The sequence below is a fragment of the Chrysemys picta genome, chromosome 9 (genome assembly GCF_011386835.1).
Source record: "Chrysemys picta bellii isolate R12L10 chromosome 9, ASM1138683v2, whole genome shotgun sequence".
Classification (NCBI taxonomy): domain Eukaryota; kingdom Metazoa; phylum Chordata; order Testudines; family Emydidae; genus Chrysemys; species Chrysemys picta.
Genome location: NC_088799.1, coordinates 92,195,320 through 92,215,385, shown reverse-complemented (window position 1 = coordinate 92,215,385; position 20,066 = coordinate 92,195,320). Strand labels below are relative to the sequence as shown.

Below are 20,066 nucleotides of genomic sequence, written 5' to 3'. Positions count from 1 at the left end.
GTTCAGCCCTTACAGAGGAGAAGTCAGGAAGAGTTGTTTGCCACATGGAACCTTGTTCCTTGCTGGGGTGTTTCAGGTAAAAAGCTTGCCCAGATAATTCAGACAGTGTTTGTATTGTAGGACCCCATTGCCTTTCATGGAGAAGGAGATGTGCACACAGCCAGAAAAGCACTCCTCTTTGCCTCTTGCCCACTTCCCTCTCTGTGCCGCCTTCCATGTGTTTCCATATGCCTGGAATACCCTCCCCACTAATTTAAATTAAACTTCCCCTTCAAGAAGCTACTTAAAATCCACCTTTACCATTAAGCATTCAAGATCTAATGGTCACACCCCACTCTGTGTAAATTCTTACCTTGTTCCTCTTTGTTCCGATCTCACCTATAACCAATAAGCCATTCAGGACAGGGACCTTTCCTTTTCTTTTCTGATCTTCGATTGCTGTGTGCGTTAAGACATTATGTGAATTATTAATAATATTGCACAGTCCATGTAACGTGGCTTTTTTAATAAGTGCTCTGAGCTATTCCAGAGATTTCCACATCGTTCTGAGGTGCCATTCTTTGCAAATCTTTTCCTTCTCTTTCCCCTGAACTTTAAGCTGGAAGTAAAATCAAAAAGTATTGGTTGGGATTCTCCAAAGCACCTAGCATTGGCCTAATTCTGCTCCCATTAAAGTCACTGGTAAAATGCCAATTGACGTCACTGAGAGCAGTTAGGTCAGGGCTGAGCACCTTTGAAATTCACACTTGATGTATCTAATCATTTGCTTTAGAGAATAAAGGCTATCCAAGGGAGGAGGGAAATGTGAAAGGGAGTTCCTAAGACCCCTGCTATAAAAGGTAGTAGAATCCTGCTAGGCTGTGTTCCTCTCAATTTGACTGAACTTAAGTGATTGCTTAAAATCTGATGGTAGTTCTAACTGAGGAAAAAATGTAAAATGTTGATAAAACTATGTGTTTTGACTTATATAATGGTTTATATAACTTGGAGAGAGAGGGGTGGGAATCTGTGGTTACAGAACACTTACATATTTGTCTAATATTGTTGACCTTTTCTTTAAGGATACCAGAAGAGTTCATCATGGACTTTGCTAGTGTGGTCTTTGGTAACAGGTTCGTAATTTTTATAAATCAATTTACATGCTCTTATCAGAAGTCTAAAGCCGTGGTTTTCAACCTTTTTTCATTTGCGGACCCCTACAAAATTTCAAATGGAGGTGCTGACCCCTTTGGAAATCTTAGATGTGATTAAAAACCACTGTTCTGTGGTAACGACAACCTTTTGCAGGCCCCTTAGACATAGTCTGCAGAAACTCAAGGGTCCACAGACCACAGGTTGAAAGCGACTGGTCTAAAGGATGGTGGGTGATTAACTGGTCCCAATGAAGTAGGGTCCAGGATTTCACCCTACAACTCTGATTCTATGTACCTCTGTGCAGCAAGCAGCTTCTCTTGTCACATTTAAATCCTTTCTCAAGGCACAAATCCCTGACCTTCCCCGTGAAGATTCAATCTTCAGTCTATGTAGTTTGTCTTTTGCTCAACATGATTTGCATTGTAAGCTCCGTGAATCAGGGGTCATACTTACTTTTATGCACTGTTCCATGATGATGAATACATGCATGTTTATGGACAATTAAAATAATGGTTGAGATGTTTGAAACAGTGCAGGGAATTTAGCCACAGTTCTTGCACTGCTTGGATAGAGGACGTGTAGCTGAATCTCTTGAACTGCCTTGAAAATTTCAACTAGTATATCTGCAACAGAAGGCAAGTGGTGAAATCCCAGATTGTGTCAGGTATTCCTGGGGATTTCTGCACCAAAAAATTAAAAATACTGCATACAATATTTAAAAATTCTGCATATTTTGTCAAAATACAATATAATCACACCAGTTTCAATTCCTTTGGTAATTTATTTCAAAATACCCATCAGCAAGTATGTCTGTAACAATACAGACAACAACAACAAAATCAGGAAATGTTTTTTGGCAAATAGATTCTCTACTAGACATATTAATACAGAACTCGATGTATTTTGGTGACACTTATGTTCTGTTTCAGTGAAATTAAATATTATACAAAAATAGGTTATACAAAAGTATTGTAATGACCTGGTCTAAAAGGGCACTAGCATCCTAAAGGACTGTTTTGTGTCTGTCTGTCATGTCTTGTCCAAGTTCAAGCTTCTATGTGTATTGTAAGGTTTTTGGGTCACACCACCGTAATGGGAGGGGGGTTGGTGAGTTTTGTTGTAGGATAGTGGGCAGTTAGCATGGAGAAGAGAGACCCAGCAAAGAGTGTGTGTGTGTGTGTAAGGGTGAGTGTGTGGAGGGAGAGGGGGTGTTTGTGTGGCTTGGGTCTTGTACATGGTTTGCCAGCCAACCCCCCTTCATCTCCAGGGGTGGTATGCATGCCCCCATGCCAGGTGCAGGCAGGCGTGCTGGGGCGTTCAGTGATAGATGGGAGCAGAGGGGGATGTGTTCAGGCTCATGTGCACATAGAGACGTAATGTGTATACATAACTAATACATTGGAAACATGCAAAACTGGAAAAAGGAAGCATTTCGCTGGAAATCACAAATTTTGCATAAAAATATAAAATTCTGCAGGGAACATTAATTCTGCGCAAATTCTGCATTGCGCAGTGGCACAGAATTCCAGTAGTAGTAGTCAGGTGCAGTGGAGACCAGCAGTTTCTTTGGGAAACTCAGAATGATTTTGGGTTTGTCCCTCAGTTTCCCTATGTGTAAGATGGGGATAATGATACTTTCACCAACAGATGGAAATGCTATGTAAGAGTTAGATATTATGTATGTACAGACAAAATTCAGTCAAGCATGTAGGGACAAAATTAGTAAGGCCAAGGCACAAAATGAGATTAAACTAGCTAGAGACACAAAGGGTAAAATAAAAACATTCTACAAATATATTAGAATCAAGAGGAAGACCAAGAACAGGGTAGGCCTGTTACCCAATGAGGGGGAAAAGACAGTAAGAGGAAATGTGGAAATCGCAGAAGTCCTAAATGCCTTTTTTTGTTCGTTTTCACCAAAAAGATTAGTAGCGATCAGACATCTAACATAGAGAATTCCTGTGAAAATGAGGCAAGATCTGAGGCTAAAGTAGGGAAAGAACAAGTTAAAATTACTTACTCAGATTAGATGTCTTCAAGTTGGCATGGCCTGATGAAATACATCCTAATACTCAAGGAGCTGAATGAGGAGATATCTGAGCCATTAGCCATTATCTTTGAAAACTCATGGAAGATGGGAGAGATTCCAGAGGATTGGAAAGGGGCAACTATAGTGCCAATCTATAAAAAGGGAGAAAGGACAACCCTGGGGAGACTAGTCATTTAGTACCTGGTAAGATAATGGAGCAAATAGTCAAGCAATCAAACACGTAGAAGATAATAAGGTAATAAGTAACAGTCAACATGAATTTGTCCAGTAGAAATCATGTCAAACCAACATAACAGCTATCTTTGACAGGGTAACAAGCCTTATGGATAGGGGGAAGTGTTAAATGTGGTATATCTTGACTTTAGTAAGGCTTTTTATACTATCTCGCATGATCTTCTCATAAACAAACTAGGGAAATACAACCTAGATGGAACTACTATAATGTGGGTGCTGGAAAATCGTTCCCAGAGAGTAGTTATCAGTAGCTCACAGTCAAGCTGGAAAGGGTTATTGAGTAGGATTCCTCAGGGATGTGTCCTTGGGTCCAGTTCTGTTCAATATCTTCTTCAATTATTTAAATAATGGCATAGAGAGTACACTTATAAAGTTTGCAGATGATACCAAGCTAAGAGCGGTTGCAAGTGCTTTGAGGATAGGATTAAAATTCAAAATGATCTGAACAAACTGGAGAAATGGTCTGTAGTAAATGGGATGAAATTCAAGAAGGACAAATGCAAAGTATTCACTTAGGAAGGAAGAATCAAATTCCACACGTACAGAATGGGAAATGACTGTCCAGGAAGAAGTACTGTGGAAAGGAATGTGGGGGTTATTGTCAGTCACAAGCTACATGAGTCAACAGTGTAATACTACTGCAAAAAAAGCAAACAACATTCTGGGATGTATTAGCAGGAGTGTTGTAAGCAAGACACAAGAAACAATTTTTCTATTTACTCCCAGTTCTGGGCGCCATGTGGACAAATTGGAGAAAGTTCAGAGGAGAGCAACAAAAATGATTAAAAGTCTACAAAACATGACCTATGAGGAAAGATTGAAAAAACTGGGTTTGTTTGGTTTGGAGACGAGAAGACTGAGGAGGGGACATAACATAAAATACGTAAAAGGTTGTCACAAGGAGGAGGGTGAAAAAATGTTCTCCTTAACCTCTGAGGATAGCACAAGACGCAATGGGCTTAAATTGCAACAAGGGAGGTGTAGGTATGGACATTAGCAAAAGCTTCCGGTTAGGATGGTTAAGCACTGGAACAAATTGTCTAGGAAGGTGGTGGAATCCCTTCATTGGAGATTTTTAAGAACAGGTTAGACCAGTGGGGGGCGGGCAGCCAGGACCCAGACCTGTCCCCTGCCACACGCAGGGCCAGGCAGCTGAGACCCGGATAATTTTTAGCAGACAGCTGGGTCACAGCTGTGTACTGTTTGGGCTGCATGCGGCCCGCTGGGTTAGACAAACATCTATCAGGAATGAGCTAGTTGTTACTTAGTCCTGCCATGAGTGCTGGGGTCTGGACTAGATGACCTATTGAGGTCCCTTCCAGTCCTACACTTCTGTGATTATTCATCATCATTAAGTTTTCTATAACTTGCATTATACAGAGCCTATTCATTAGCATGCTTCATTGACAGTCTAACCACATGTGCCATGCCATATGCTGTGCTGTAATTGTTAGAAACTTTCCTAGATCGAGTTCAGTCATCCAGCCTGATTGTAAAATTGACTTGAGAATTCAATCCAGGTGATTTGATGATACTCTAGAAGGGTTAATAGCTGGTGCTGCACTAGTCAGAATTCATTTACCTGATAGCTTAATAGATTAGTGTGCTACATCAAATCAAGGAGGATTAGAGCAGACTATTTTTCTCCCTCTCTAGGGGGTCCTTTCTCCCAGATGGATCCTCTATTCTTATTTTATCTCTCACCATATTTATAAATGGCTTGATCTTGCATGTGCTGAGTGTTCCTCACCGAGAGTTGGAGGCACTCAGCACCTGTGAGAATCAAGCCCAGCATTGTTATTGATATAATTCTTTTCTCCTTGTTCTTAGTTGTTGTTTTTACCCAAAACAAATGGATGAATGATGCTACAGAAGTTCAAAATATTATTAATTTTCCTTGTTTCGGCTCTTTGCTCAAAGTGCAGATTTCTTGGGAGCAGGTATACGTTTTACTCCTCTTTCTTCCTTTCTGTAATTTTCTTTCTGAATTACACCACGGTAGATGTAAGAATGCAGAGTTCATAGGTGCCAAGTGAAACGTTGGTGATGGAGAGAGACATTTGAAGGGAGGGTAGAATGTGCATGAATTATGTATTTTCATCCAGGCCACTATTGTGTTAGAGAATTTAGCTTTTTTAATTTCAGAAGAGTTAACTCCAGCTGTGATTATCCAATGTAATCTGGCTTCATGTTTAAGAACCAGAACAGAGGGACTTGTAGGACCATGTATCATTTCCATGCAAATCTGCTGCATGAGCTAACACCTAATTCTACATTTTTTTTAATGAATTATAAATGTATGTACAGTCATTCTAAGTACCTGACCACTGGAGTGAGACCTATTAGATTTTTTGATTCAGAACTCATATGAACTAGATATCCCAGAGGAATCCATTTCAAATAAACATTTAACCTCTCATTTTTATGGTTTTCCAGGCATTCTGGCCTATCCACATAATTTTGCATCTTAAATGACAGTTCCAAAACTCTCCAAAATTAAAAATGGTATTTCTCTTTATATCACCACAGCTTCAGATATGTCAAGCTGTGTAGATAAAGGGAGAAGAGCATCATGTCTGATAGACACCATCAGATAAACTGAGAAATTAAAGCTGCTTTTTGAAAGGGATTACTCTAGATTCTCCAACTTTTAATACCTACAATAAATTTAGTACAATTTAATTTTAATCCAGATTACTGTATTGTCAGATCATTGCTTAGAGTGGGTCCCATGGTTCTGTGTGTCTCACTGATTCGTGTGCTCTTGTTATACAATTGAATTTTCATACATTCCTTTTAGGCGAATACTGCTATGTCTGGAATTGGTTTGTCATTAATTTTGACATTGGTAGTTCAGTTACTGCATCCAATCCTGGAGTTCATTCCAGATGCTCTCCTGCTGCAATGCATTTTGCTTAGAGTACTCTGACACACTCATTTAGGTCCCCATGAATATCATTATGTCCCAAGTATAATGTGGTGCATCCCAGTTTGCCTACTGTTCCTTCACTCACACTGTTTCTAGACAGTTCTGTGTGAAGCGTTGCATGCGGAGAATATATGGGGTCACTGATGGACACTCTTTACCCCCAAAATTTTTTTATTTAATTAAAGTTTTTGAAGACACGAGACTCAGCAGGTGCAGTGAAGACTCTGTGAAGTCAAAGGTGTCTTATGTTTTGCAGTGTAAATAAATTCTTCTTTTCCTATCACCAACATCCCATTTCTTTTCACTTTGGCTGCTGAGTTTCTACCATCCTTGCTGATTTTCCATTTCCAGCTGCATTTGTATGGGTGGAGGGGGTTAAGAAAGTGTTGACTGAAAACGAAACTACCTTGTAAAGAGAAGTTTATACCTATCAGTCCAGCACCAAACTAAAGGTCTAAACCAGAGCCCGCGAACCTCCCCAGTGTGGTCCGCAGGGCTCCAGCAGTTTTGGGACCGGGTCTCTCCCTTGGCCCCACCTGCCACCCCAGAGCCCCAGCAGCGCAGCGGAGCTGAGTGGCATCTGCCTGCTCACTCCAGTGGCTGCTGGCCCCTCCCTGCGGCCACAGGGAGGGGCGGGACTGTGCCTCCGCATGCTGCCCCCGCCCCGAGTGCCCCTGTGGCCAATGGGAAGCTGCAGGGGCAGTGCCTGGGAGCAGCAGCGCACTGAGGCCCCCTGTCCCGCCCCGCCCTGGAGCCCCAGGTAAGCACCGCACCTCCTCCCACATATCCCCTACCACCCCCAAACTCCTTCCCAGAGCCTGCACCCCCTCCCCGCACACACACCCAGCCCCCAAACTCCCTCCCACAGCCTTACCCCCTCCTCCCTCCCAGAGCCTGCAACCCTGCCCCAGCCCAGAGCCTGCACCCAAACTCCATCCCAGAGCCTGCACCCTGCACCTCCTCCCCCACCCAAACTCCCTCCCAGAGCCTTAGGCAGGCAGGGGGCGGAGTGTTGGGGGGGCAGCATGAGTGACATTATTGGCCCACTGGGAGGATTTGAGGACTGGCACTGGCCCTAAGGTAAATTGAGTTTGAGACCCCTGGTCTAAACTTTGGCCACAGAGTTTTTGTGACTTCTAAGTGAGAGTCTGACGCTAAGTCTCATCACACTTGTTTGCACTATGGACCTTTAACGCCAACCACCCGCAACCTAGAAAATGGAAGAAGACTTCTTATTCCACCTCTCCCCCCAAGACCCTCCTGCCTAATTGAAGTGTCTTCCACTGACTGACATTAGCACATACAAAAGCAGCAAATTGCAGCCTGGATATTTTTGAGGTGATCTCCCTACAAATGATGCCCTGCAGCAGCTCGCCATTGAGGGGAAGGCATGTTTATAATATTTAATCCTGTCAGGATTCTGCTAATGCCCATTTCTAGGCTCTGACTCCTCGTAGTGGCACCCAGCTGTGTTGACCTACTTCTTATCCACAGGCTGACTATGGGCAAGAGCCAGATGATCTATTTCCTCTGCTCTTGTTTTTGTCCACACTACCAGGGATGCCTCTCAGTTCTAAAAATAACTTGGAGGGGGGGAGGGGTTTGGCCTTTGCTCTACACGAGAACGTCATACTACCTTAGGTTGTCCGTGTTACACACCTTTGTCTAACTGCTAATTTCTCTGGACAAATTATAAGCAGACACCAAGGAAACGGTATGCCTGGATCTGAGTAGGGATAGCCATTAGACTATCGAGCGAATGTATCCTCGTTTGTGAAAAGAGGAATCTCTTCTGAAATAAAGTATGTAATTAGATTATGTGAAGCATCATCCAGTCCTTGGTTGGAGTAGCTTTGAAATGTACCATAAATAACTTACCCTGGCACAAGAAGCTTAGCAAAAAAAAAAAAAAAAAAAAAAAGGATGAGTAACACGAAGTTCAGACTGTCTCCCCAGCAGACCACTGAGTGACCTTCTTCTGGAGATAGTTTGTGAGTAAATCTAAAAATGGATGCTTGTTGTGTCTTTGTATCAGATTTGGCTTGTTTACTTACTCGGAGTTTAAGATGCTATTAAAATTTTAAAGACTGCCAGGCATCTGAAGTTTAATCACCGTCAACTGCATTTTATCATAGAAATACACCTAAACCCAGCATGTGTGACTCTTGCTACAAAATATGATGTGTAAGAAGCCAAAACTTTCGTTTATTAGACTAGACAAAATCATAAAAGCCACGTCGGGGCTTGCTGTGACTGTGCATTACATAAGGAACTCTAATCCGATCCACTTTACATACTCTAACAAGGATCCAGGGATGACATTTTACTGCACACTTCAGACGGCTCCCTGATGTTAACATTATCTTTTCTTTTCTTTTTTTAAACTTGATGTTAATTGACACTAGGCGTGCTCTGTTGCAGCTGTGCTGTATGTGTTTGCTGAGGGGAGGGCAGTTGGGGAGGAGGGTGTTTGTGTTTAAACCCTCTTTCTTACTTGCTAGTGCTGGCCTCACATGGAGATAAAGGTATATTGGCAGAAGGACCTTAGTTGTTAATAGTGCATCACTGACTTATATATTATTCTGATTCCAATTTCAACACTCAGGTCTCTACCATAACCCTTTGACAGATCATTACTGTGACCTCAGTTTACTGAAATTACACACAGGAGTTCGATAAATTATCTGTTGAAAAGTGCAGCAAAAGGCAAGAAGCACGTGTGTAGTGTGAGCACAAGATGCAGCCCCTTTACAAAACCTTAATTTGTTCAGAGTGCTCTGAATGATGCTAGACGCAGAGGGGAAACATGTTTGTACTGAGGCATATTTTTTTCCCTTTAGATTTTTGCCTTACATGTGTGCTTCATAATTTCCCTTCCCTGGTTTATCTTCCAGGCGTCCTGTTGTTGAAGCCACAACTACGAAACAAGGAAATAAGCTGCCAAGTGTTAATGACATTAAGTGGAGAGTGGATGTGGCTATATCCACAAGGTAAGAAATAAGTCTGCGGGACCAGTGAAAAGGTTTTCCAACTCTAAACTTTAATTGCACTTTAAATCCACTTCTCAATGCTAAAATATATCTCACTGTGAGATTTGCATGCAGTGTTAAATGGTACTGTATGGAGATAACCTTGAGTAACACACAAATCAGATTATATACAAGGCTACTGTTACATAAAATCTGTCTGTTGGAAATGCTTGCATCATTTGTTAATACAGTCATGCATTTTTATGCCTTCTGTTTGTTTAGATTTCTAAAACATGCATGCGAGAAGCTCCCCTCCCAAGCTCTGTGACACCCTTCCAATATTTTAAAATGCACAATAATAAACTTAATTAGTGCCTTGCCAGCGGCCCATAATTGTAACCCAATCCAGTCCCACTATGTAATTACACCATATAGCAGCTAACCACATCCTGTCTCCTCCCCAAACACCACAAAGGAAGATGAGCTTTGTAGCCTGTGGAGAAGGTGGATGAAGCTGGACTCCAGCAGGCCAAGCATGAAAGTAAAATGAAGCGTCCCTTTTCTTTTGTATCAGAGGAGTTCCATTTCTAGGGCCTCCACTGACTGCAACTGTGTTTGTATGGTCCAAGGGGAGAGGCAATCCCTCGAGTAACCTGGGCCTTAAAACCCAAGACTGCCACCTTGACTTTCATCTGGAAGCCCACAGGCAACCTGTGCAGCTCTCGGAGCAGCAGTGCTATGAGCTCCAGCATATACTATTAGTAAGCAGGCCTCCACCTTTGGAACTAGCTGAAGTTCCTGAATGGTGTCAGAATGTAGCCCTGAGTAGAGTGCATTACAACAGTCTTTATCTCAAAGTGACAAAGGCATGGATAAGTGTAGCATGGTCCACGTTTGAAACCGAAGAGCACATTCCCCTTACCAAGCAGGTGGGGAAAAAATGCTCTTGGACACAGCTACTACTTGCGTCTCCAACAATAGTCTAAACTGCACCCCTGATTTACAGATCATGGCCCCATCACACATTGCAGCTGAGATAACTCCAGCCAGTTCACTTGGCTGCTTCCCCCAACTTTCTAACATTATCTCTCGGTCTCACCTGGACATAGCCTCGGTCAGCCAACCCTCCTCCGAACCCCAGTCTCCTTTAGATGTCTGGTTATCCTTTCAGATTCATTGGTGGGATCAACTGTAATTGAGAAGAGTGGAGCTGAATATCATCTGCACACTATAGACACAGCAGCTCTTGTCTCCTTACTAATCCTCCTTGCAGCCTAATATACACATTGACTAAGAAAGACAACAGAGCAGAACCTTTGCAGTACCCTACATGAGGGCTCTTGGGTGGATAAACAATCATCCATGATTACCCCTTGGAATTCCTCTTCTGAACAGGAATGAATCCATTTCAGAATAGTTGTCCACTGCTGCTAGGGACCTCACAGCCTTGTGAACAGCCCTTTATGATCAGCCAGGCCAAAGGCACATCTTATGCAATCACTGTAGATACATTGGCTTTGGGCAGAGCCAGGAAGAGAGAGTGATCAGTACTGCTCATGCAGTTTCTGTCCCTCAGATCTGGTCTGAACCGAGATTGATCAGGCTGAAGGGAATATAGAGTCTGTAGACACTGGCGTAGCTGCTTGGCCATTTTTCCCAAAAGAGGAAGTCTTGGTAATCTTTCCCAAAAGAGGCAGATGCAACGCGAGTCAGTAGCTGAGATTGTTGGGCTCAAGACAATTTCTTTAGTAGTGGCCCCACCAGTGCATCCCTGAGAAGCTTCAATCAAAGAGACACTGGCATACCACCAACAGTAGCCGTGGTGTCTCACTAATGTCCTTTACCAACCAAGAGGCTCATGGGTCTGGTGCACTGTGGCAACCCAAAATGGGCAATATTGGCCAAAACTCAGCCAAAGAACACACAACATTTGTCTGCTCGAGACATTACCCTGCACCCACAAATACAGCAAACTATTGGAAGCCAAGCAACTTGCAACTACAAGCTCTGCAGCCAACTCAGAGCGAGGAGGATGTTGGGCACTCGCCATTGGCTGAATTGAATTATACAAAGCAGATAGGGTAGTTACAAATAAGGAGTGCCCTGAGGTGTGTTCTAAAGCAGTGGGTATCTCAACCAGGGACCCAGGGCCACCTGGGGGGGCCACAAGCAGGTTTCAGGGGGTCCCCAAGCAGGGCCGTTAGACTTGCTGGGGCCCAAGGCAGAAAGCCAAAGCCCCACCGCATGGGGCTGAAGCCTGGGGCCCTGAGCCCTGCCACGCAGGGCTGAAGCCAAAGCCTGAGCAACTTAGCTTCACGGGGGGCCCTGTTGCATGGGGCATGAGGCAATTGCCCAGCTTGCCACCCCCTAAAACCAGCCCTGGATTTTATATGCAGAAAACCAGTAGTTTTGGCACAGGTGGGCGTGGAGTTTTTATAGCATGTTGCGGGGGCCTCTGAAAGAAAAAGATTGAGAACCCCTGTTCTAAAGAGTTCCACTCAGGTGCCACTATACTGCAAATTCTTTCTCTAAGATAGAGCAAGGCATGCAGATAAATAACCTTAGCCTCACTGCCTTGAGGGCCCCATAATAGCCTCACCATTTCTTCCAAACAACTCAGGAACAGTATGTCTTCCACTTTCTGTATTCTTCTCCTTTATTTTCCTTTCCAGTCACCCTGCCACTCCTTGCCCCCTCAGGATTTCTTGTTTATCGTCTGGCCATCGCCTCTGCTTAGGAGATGAGGAAGCACAGTGATTCCAGGCTTCCAGCTCTGATGCCTGTCAGTACCTGACCTGGCTTTGGCAACATCCGCTGATGGAAGCAGCACAGGGATGACTCATTTCCCACTCCTCTGGTCACCAAATAGACTCTAGAATAAAATAGCAAGCCACAAACTTAGCACAGTCTCCAGGAGAGCTTGATTCCCCAGCTGGGGCTGCAGTTTAGAGCAAAGGAGGAATGGAAGGATTTAGGCTACTGTTGCTTAGTGAAGATGGTCTGGGTTCTTTTTTGCTAACAGTATTTGGGCAATTTTCATCCCTAATGTATCTCTGTAGAAATCAGTGGAATTATACCAGGGTTGACTTTGGCTTATTATCTGTAATGATTGCAAGTTGGAATACATTTCCTTTTAAATCTAAAAGCTCCTTCTCCTTTTTTAGTCTGCTACCTCCATATGAAAGTGAATTTGATAGAGTTCTGTTAATTTGTGTTCCTCTGAATTTCCTACTCAGCCAAATGTGAATGCTTGATTGAAATGTTTGGAAATTATTCATGTGAGCTATATGGGACCTCTCTCGGACACCTGAAAGGGTTAACTTATAATGCTGTATAATAGCTTTGCAAATGTGTACTATTTTAATACTAATCATGTAAATAATTTCAGTTCACTGGCCCGGGCATTGCAACCGTCCATTTTAATGCTGCTGAAGCTTTCGGATGGGACAGCTCATCGCTTTGAAGTAAGTCTTGTTATCCTAATAGATAAAGAGAGAGATCCACTTTATAGTCCGTTTAGAAAGTTAAATTGCTATTTAAAATGTTAAAGCTTTCATGGACAATTCATTTTTGTTGGAACTTTTTTTTCCTTTAGTATATTCTGATTTCTGTACAGCCACACACAGTATGTTACAAAACTCCAGCCAAAATGATTTCTTATCTTCTTCTTGGGCATCTTTTGTTGAAACTTTGTTTTCCAAAGAAATATGAATCACTCCAAAGTACTATTGCATAATTTCTGGTGATTAACACTTTATAAGTTTATTATTGACTTTAATCTTAAGATAAGACAATGGTTTTTGATGGCTGGGAAGTTACTGAAGCAATTTATGAAATGCATGATGCCCCACTAAGCCTGTTACTTTTGCCACAGAAGATAGTTATCAAGTATCTTTACTCATTTTCTCTTTAATACACATCCTGCTTCTAGAAAGAGAGCAGAAAGCTGTGGGGCCTTTTTTACTTCCAGTTAAGCAAGGGCATTCTTTTTGACATTGTACATAATGCCTTCCCAGAAAATGGCATGAACTTGTCTGTACTTTTAACCTTTGTAATAGAATGTTGCACTCTATAAATAACGCTGTGTTGCATGAGTCGTTCACCTTTTAGTGTTTTTGGCTTCAATTCATACATAAATATCTGGAGGTTATGCGCCAGGTATTGGATTAAATGTTTAGCTTCACAACCTTTACTGTGTTTAACGTGGAAAACTGTTTCACAGAAAGCCGTAACATAAAGCTGCTTGGAAAGGCCTGACTGTGATTTGCTACACTGTGAAGTCTTTAAGAGGCCATATAACAAAGGATGAAATTCATTCCTATGCAGAGAGGCCAGCTCAAGGACTACGCTCCACTTAAGCCCTACATTGAGGTGTTACCTGGGACTTAAGTGGTGCATAGGCTTTGTGCTAAACTTCTGCACAGGAGTGAATTTCACCCTACGCAAATAAATGAGCCCAAGTGACAGTTACAAATATTTTCAAAAATCTATTGGAAAATCAGTTCCTCCTTCCCGTAACTGCCAGGATTGGGTTCGGGGTTCCATGTTTTTTCTTTCCAGAGGGGACATCAGACACCAAAAGGGCAGTCAGCAGTGCAACTCTGCACCTTTTTAAAGGTGGAGCCGTCCTGTCAAAGAGATCTGCTGCTGGGTCTCCTCTAGTGCATGCAGATCACCATGCACAAGCAGCATATCTCATTCTGAATCCTAATCCACCAGCCACTTAGATCTGGGTACTGCAGAACTGGCTGTGAGCAGGATTTCAACACGAGGTCAGAGCCACTCCAATAGTTGGTACTAGATCTAGGGGTAAATCTGTCTCCTGGTTCAAAGTGCCTTATTCATGTAGGCAAACATTCTCCACTTCTGAGTTTCCTTTGTGCCCAAACATGCACATACCGTGACCTGCTAGCTCAGCCATGTTTGTGTTTGGACTGGGAAACCAAGATAATTAATCCAAAGGATTGTTCCACAGTGAATAGTGCTTTAAAATTATTCTGTTGCACACACACAAAAGTTATATGCCCTTTGATCTGCTGGCCCTTCTGTCTCAAGCCATGTTTGCTGGCGCTGAGTGGTTAAATAAAGAAGGGGGGACTGCAACATTTTGTGGCACTTTGCTTGCCTGTCGTGTAAATGAAAAAACCATGACGCTTTTACTACTCAGCTGCATGAGTCACAATCAGGTGCTGAATGCCTCTCACTTCACTGATGGTCCATGCTACGCTTAGCAAACGTGTGATAGGAGATAGGAGACTCGTGTTGTGGAAGGAACTTCTTAGTCTCACAAGGGGTATGGCAGCATTAATAGACCACTGCCCCCATTTGGCTCTTTGCAGTTTGTAGTGGTAAAGATAAATCCATTAGATTCGTTTCTTCAAGCTGAAAAATGAGTCTCTTCCAAGTGAAGTGAGGAATATGGGTGCAATTTTTGCGTAAACCACGCACAAGAGGCATTCCATTTCCATAACCATGTAAGCTCTGTAATGTAGCCATAGCTTCAGCCTCATTAATGATCTGCTTGTCTAGCCTTTGCTTTAAGACCTTGACATTAGTGGACATATATTATGCATTTGTCCATCTTTTTTCCAAGTGTAATCACATCTGAGATGGTTACTGTATCCTGTGGTTTTCAACCTGTGGGCCACAGGCCCCTGGGGGTCCACAGACTGAGATTTCCAAAGGGGTCTGCACCTTCATTGGAAATTTTTTAGGGGTCTGCAAATGAAAAAAGGTTGAAAACCATTGAGTTATTCTAACTAAGGGCATCACTTCGCTAGTGAATGTCATGTGAGAATATGACTGTGAATAGTCAAATTCGCTAACGATGCTAACCAGGACTTTGAGACAAGGATAAGTCATCTCTATCGTATCAGCTAGCCATGGTTAAACCCTACCCGAATCAAGGTTTAAATATGATGGGGCTGACATGATGCTGAATATTAATCCTCCTTCTGTACACCAACTGCAAAATCATGGTCTGCATCCTCTTAGCTAATTGGTCTCTTCACAGCAGTGTTCTAACACAATGCCATTTTGTAGCGAAGACAAAGTGTAAGGAGTGTATTCTCCGTACCACCTAATATACCCCTGTAGTTCAGTTAATCAGGGACTCAAGGCCCCTTTGTTTTGGCCAGACCACATGCCCTTTTGAAGATCCATTGGGGCCTCCAGAAATGTGCATAGGCTGCAAGGATCCTTATTTGGAGCATGGAAGCATCTGGATAAGCCATGCTAGTACATTTCAGCAGGATAAGTAGTCACTTCTGCAGCTTATCTCTAATCCAGCCCATGGATCTGATGAGCGGATTTTACCCCTGGTGGTTAGGATGCTAACTAGCAGGGAACAAAGAAACCTCAGTTTGGAAGATAACTTGAAGGAGAAACTGGTTCTCACATATTTTATTGTATTTTGTCAATCAACACAAACATCCTGTTAAGTGACTGGGTTCATAAAACTTTGTTTAACCTTCTTATTCACCTCCAGAAGAAGGGGGGGGAGAAATAGGAATACAGCCAGCGTGCTGTTTTTAATGTTATCTGAATGTGCATTTTGCATAAAGTCATGCGGCCACATTTTTTCATAACTGCCTTGATAGTACACCATTGTAATGTAATTGCATTATTATACCTAAGGCATTATCTGCCATAACTACTTTCCAATTTACAGAACATGAATAGACTCCGAGTTTTTTAACTCTAATACTTCTCCAAACAGTCTGAAAGTTCAGAAAGTTCTGGCTGTGACTGAACAGTAAAATGTAAATTATTTAAAACAAAACAAAAAAAAAACTCCTTGGTTTTAAATATATTTGATGTTTTTAAGTCACCATCTTGCTTCTAAAAATAAAAAAGTTGCCTCATTTGTGCATTCAAGCAGACTGGAGGCCAGTGTCAGTTTTTTATGGTTGTTAAAAAAGGGGTGTGAATTCCTTCAAATCCCAACGTGTATGAACTTGTTGACATTTTTAAAAGTGAAATGTAAGTTATTCTTCTAATTATCACACCAGCATAAAAAGGAGTCTGGAAACTGGTTACCAAAAATCTCTTGTATAGAGTTTCCACGTTGCTGATGGCACTCTAATAGCTGGGGGTCTGTGTGTTTAGTAACTTATGTATCAAATTTGTGTAGATGCAACAAAAAATGTAACGGCTTAAGTCTGAATTTCCATAAGTGGCTTTAGTTGAGACCAGGAAAGATTACAGTAATGTTATTTTTGGTTTGTGGTCTTTTGGGGGGGTCAGGGAAGAATATGTTTGTTAAATATTTTGAGATTGGATGAGCTGCTTTGAAGTCTCTGCTATCTCTGCAAAGATAATCTTTTTTGGTAGTACTGTATTTCTTCTTTCATCGTTGGATTCTTTGGGTCTAAAACAAGTGTAACGTGATATCTATTGTCCGCAACTAGGGTCAACATTAGTGTACACTAGGAATGTTTCATTGGTCAACTAAGCTGGTCTGAAGGATCTTCTTTCACTAGAAATTCTCCGTTCTGTAGGCTTGTGTTGGATGGTGTAGGGCTACCTCCATACAGTCCAGTGTGTTGATGTTCGGAAGTATATGGTCTTCAAAGTGCTTAAGTAAAATTCTCTTGCAGTCCTGGGCAGCATTGTCCACCTTTCATGGACTGCCCTCACTGCTTCATAGGTTTCATTATGCATTCCAGTTGTATGAAGTGTAGGCTACTCACTCACTGCAGTGAAGCATTTCTCCTTCATCTGGTTCTGACACTTCTTTATTGGTTAAGATGTCCTAGACATAGTAGTCTGTCTACTCTCATCATGTTTGTCATGTGCTAATGGCATTTGGATGGGAGTAGGTTGTGTGGGTGGGCAGTTCTCTTTAGGCAGAGGGTAATATAATGCTTCCTGTTGCTATGATCCTGAATGCTGGCCTGTGCCGAGCGGTTCCTCTTCTTTCACACTTACCTTAGATAATCACAGCTGTTCTCATGTTTTTGTGATTTTGCTGTGAAGATCCCACTGCCTCAGTTTTCCCTTCTCACAGTTTATAAGTATATCCCAACACCTGCTTTCCAGGTATGTTCCTCTGACCAAAGTTGTAATACTTAGTCCTTGCATAGTCCTTTTTCAGCTGTGGACGTGGAGGTGGGGTTCTGATCCCTGACTAGGGCTCCTAGACACTGTGGTAATACAAATAATATCCATTTAGGAGCTGAAAGGAGGTACAGAGAACATGGGTTCACACAGCAACCTATGCAGAGCTGGGACTAGAACACGTCTCCCTGACTTCCAGTCCTATGCCTTATCCACTGACCCCACACTTTCTTCCTATTAGTGGGGAGTAGAGTAGTCCTAAGAATAGATCCCGGGCTTGGATGTGTTGCTTTCTCTAAGCTACTGATATGTTTATATTGACATGTGCAGAAGCTGCTTTTGCCACTAGTTTTGAATAAAAAATAGCACAGAAGTTCCAGTCCTGATCAAGCCATTATGAACACTCAGCATTCTTTGTACACAGAAATGCTCTCCTAGGCTGATACCTTCTGTTCCTGGTCTTGGGACGTCACAAGGGAATGGTTTACTCAGCCTGGATTGTGTTCTCTTGCAGCAAGAGCCCAAACTTTCAGCCCTGCTTTCAGTTTATGTGGGTTTTTCCAAATTTTTCTGTGCTTTTGTAAAGTTACAGAAGAGTGTCTAGTGCAGGGGTGGACAAAATATGGGCCAGATCCGGCCCGCCAGCCGTTTTAATCCCGCCCTCGAGTTCCCACTGGGGAGCGAGATGTGGGGCTTGCCCCGCTCCAGCCAGGGAGCAGGGTCGGGGGCTGTTCCATGTGGCTCCTGGAAGCAGCGGCATGGCGCTGCTCCGGCTCCTACACGTAGGGGCAGCCAGGGGGCTCTGCTCTGCATGCTGCCCCTGCCCCAAACGCTGCCCCCCGCAGCTCCCATTGGCCCACAACGTCAGCCGGAGCCTGCACCCCTTCCCACACCCCAATCTCCAGCCCGATCCCCTCCCACCCTCCAAACCCCTTCGCCCCAGCCCAGAGCACCCTCCCACGCCCCAAACTCCTCATTCCCAGCCCCACCCCGGAGCCCGCACCCCCAGCCGGAGCCCGCACCCCACTCTCCCGCCCCAGCCCGGAGCCCCCTCCCTCACCCTGAACTCCTCGTTTCTGGCCCCAGCCCGGAGCCTGCACCCCCAACCAGAGTCCTCACCCCCTCCCGCACCCCAGTTTTGTGAGCATTCATGGCCCACCATACAATTTCTATTCCCAGATGTTGCCCTTGGGCCAAAAAGTTTGCCCACTCCTGGTTTAGTAGGCACTTAAAAACCAGCACAGCTAGGAACCATCAAAGCTTCCTCACCTTGAAGAGCCACAAAGTCATCTTATAATCTTCAGAGGTGCAACAAACTGCTTGCCTGCATCTGTAGTAGATATAGTGCAAAGTACCATGTAACTCAAGTAGGCCATCTTGTGTGGCCTACTTGGCCTCCCCATCTTTGCCCTCTTCTCAGTCCTTCAAAAGACCCACTTTGCAGCAGCCCTCCCTGTGGAGCCACTCCTCCCTATTTCTTGTCAGAATGTCACAACTCTCCCAGATCCTGGAGACTGAGCACTCCCATCACCTGCCAGCCATGGGATGCTCAAGAGGTGAACTCTGATCCCCAATGTGTTATCTAGCCTCCAGCTCACATGTCCTTTAACATTAGAATGTCATTTACAAAATGCTGATGCCAGCCTTTCGCAAATGGATCTTATTGTAATTTTAGTTTTTCCTTTTGTTCAGCGGGTGTTTTCTGGAAGCTTGCTCTCCTGTTAGTCATTGCTAGCCGTGATTTCCTTGATGTTGTCTATTCCTCAGCTTTGCCAAAAGCACCCTAACCGGACACAGAACTTCCACTTTCTGCAGCAAAACTCCCATTATGTGCCTGGAAAAAAAGTAATTCACTTGCTATTTTTCCTCTCTTCTGTGACATTGTTAAAATTATCTGATGCTGCTTTTAACAGGAGAGCCATGAGAAGCTGCAGCAATCACCCACACACCCCAAATAAATCAGTCCATAGACTTTTTTCCCTTCCCTCTCCTGCCTTGTCTTTTTCCTTTCCTGTATCCTTCCTTTTTAAGCCCTGTTTTTTGCTCTTCTGGCTGTGTGGCCTCCTCAGGGAAATCAGATGCTTCAACTTTTTCAGTGGAAATGCCTAATTGGGAATAGTTGCATTCACTCGTGTATTCCCAGACTGATTTCCCTGCACAGAAGTAGTGTAGTGATTTTTTTTTTATAGTCACACAGTTGATTTAGCCAACACACATTCAGCTGTTAAGTCTAAAGCTGACTGTGGAGGTACAAAAGGATCTCACAAGACTAGGTGACTGGGCAAGAAAATGTCAGATGAAATTTCATGTTGATAAATGCAAAGTAATACACATTGGAAAATGTAATCCCAACTGTACATACAAAATGATGGCGTCTAAATTAGCTGTTACCACTCAAGAAAGAAGCCCTGGAGTCATTGTGGATAGTTCTCTGAAAAGATCTGTTCAATGTGCAGCAGAAGCAGTCCAAAAAGCTAACTGAATGTTAGGAACCGTTAGGAAAGAGAGAGATAATACAACAAAAAATATCATAATGCCTCTATATAAATCCATGGTGTGCCCACATCTTAAACACTGCGTGCAGTTCTGGTTGCTCCAGCTCAAAAAAGATATATAAGAATTTGAAAAGGTGCAGAGAAGGGCAACAAAAATGATTAGGGGTATGGGAACTGCTTCCATATGAGGAGAGATT

At 43.1% G+C, this 20,066-nt stretch overlaps 1 protein-coding gene across 1 annotated transcript in view; it reads left to right on the top strand.

Moving 5' to 3' along the window:
- COMMD5 (COMM domain containing 5) overlaps positions 1-20,066 on the top strand; it is a 32,264-nt gene that overhangs the window by 11,266 nt on the left and 932 nt on the right. The window contains exons 4-6 of the mRNA XM_065556686.1: positions 1,062-1,112; positions 9,242-9,337; positions 12,705-12,780. Of these exons, the coding sequence (XP_065412758.1) occupies positions 1,062-1,112; positions 9,242-9,337; positions 12,705-12,780 (223 nt within the window). The remainder of the gene's footprint in view (positions 1-1,061; positions 1,113-9,241; positions 9,338-12,704; positions 12,781-20,066) is intronic.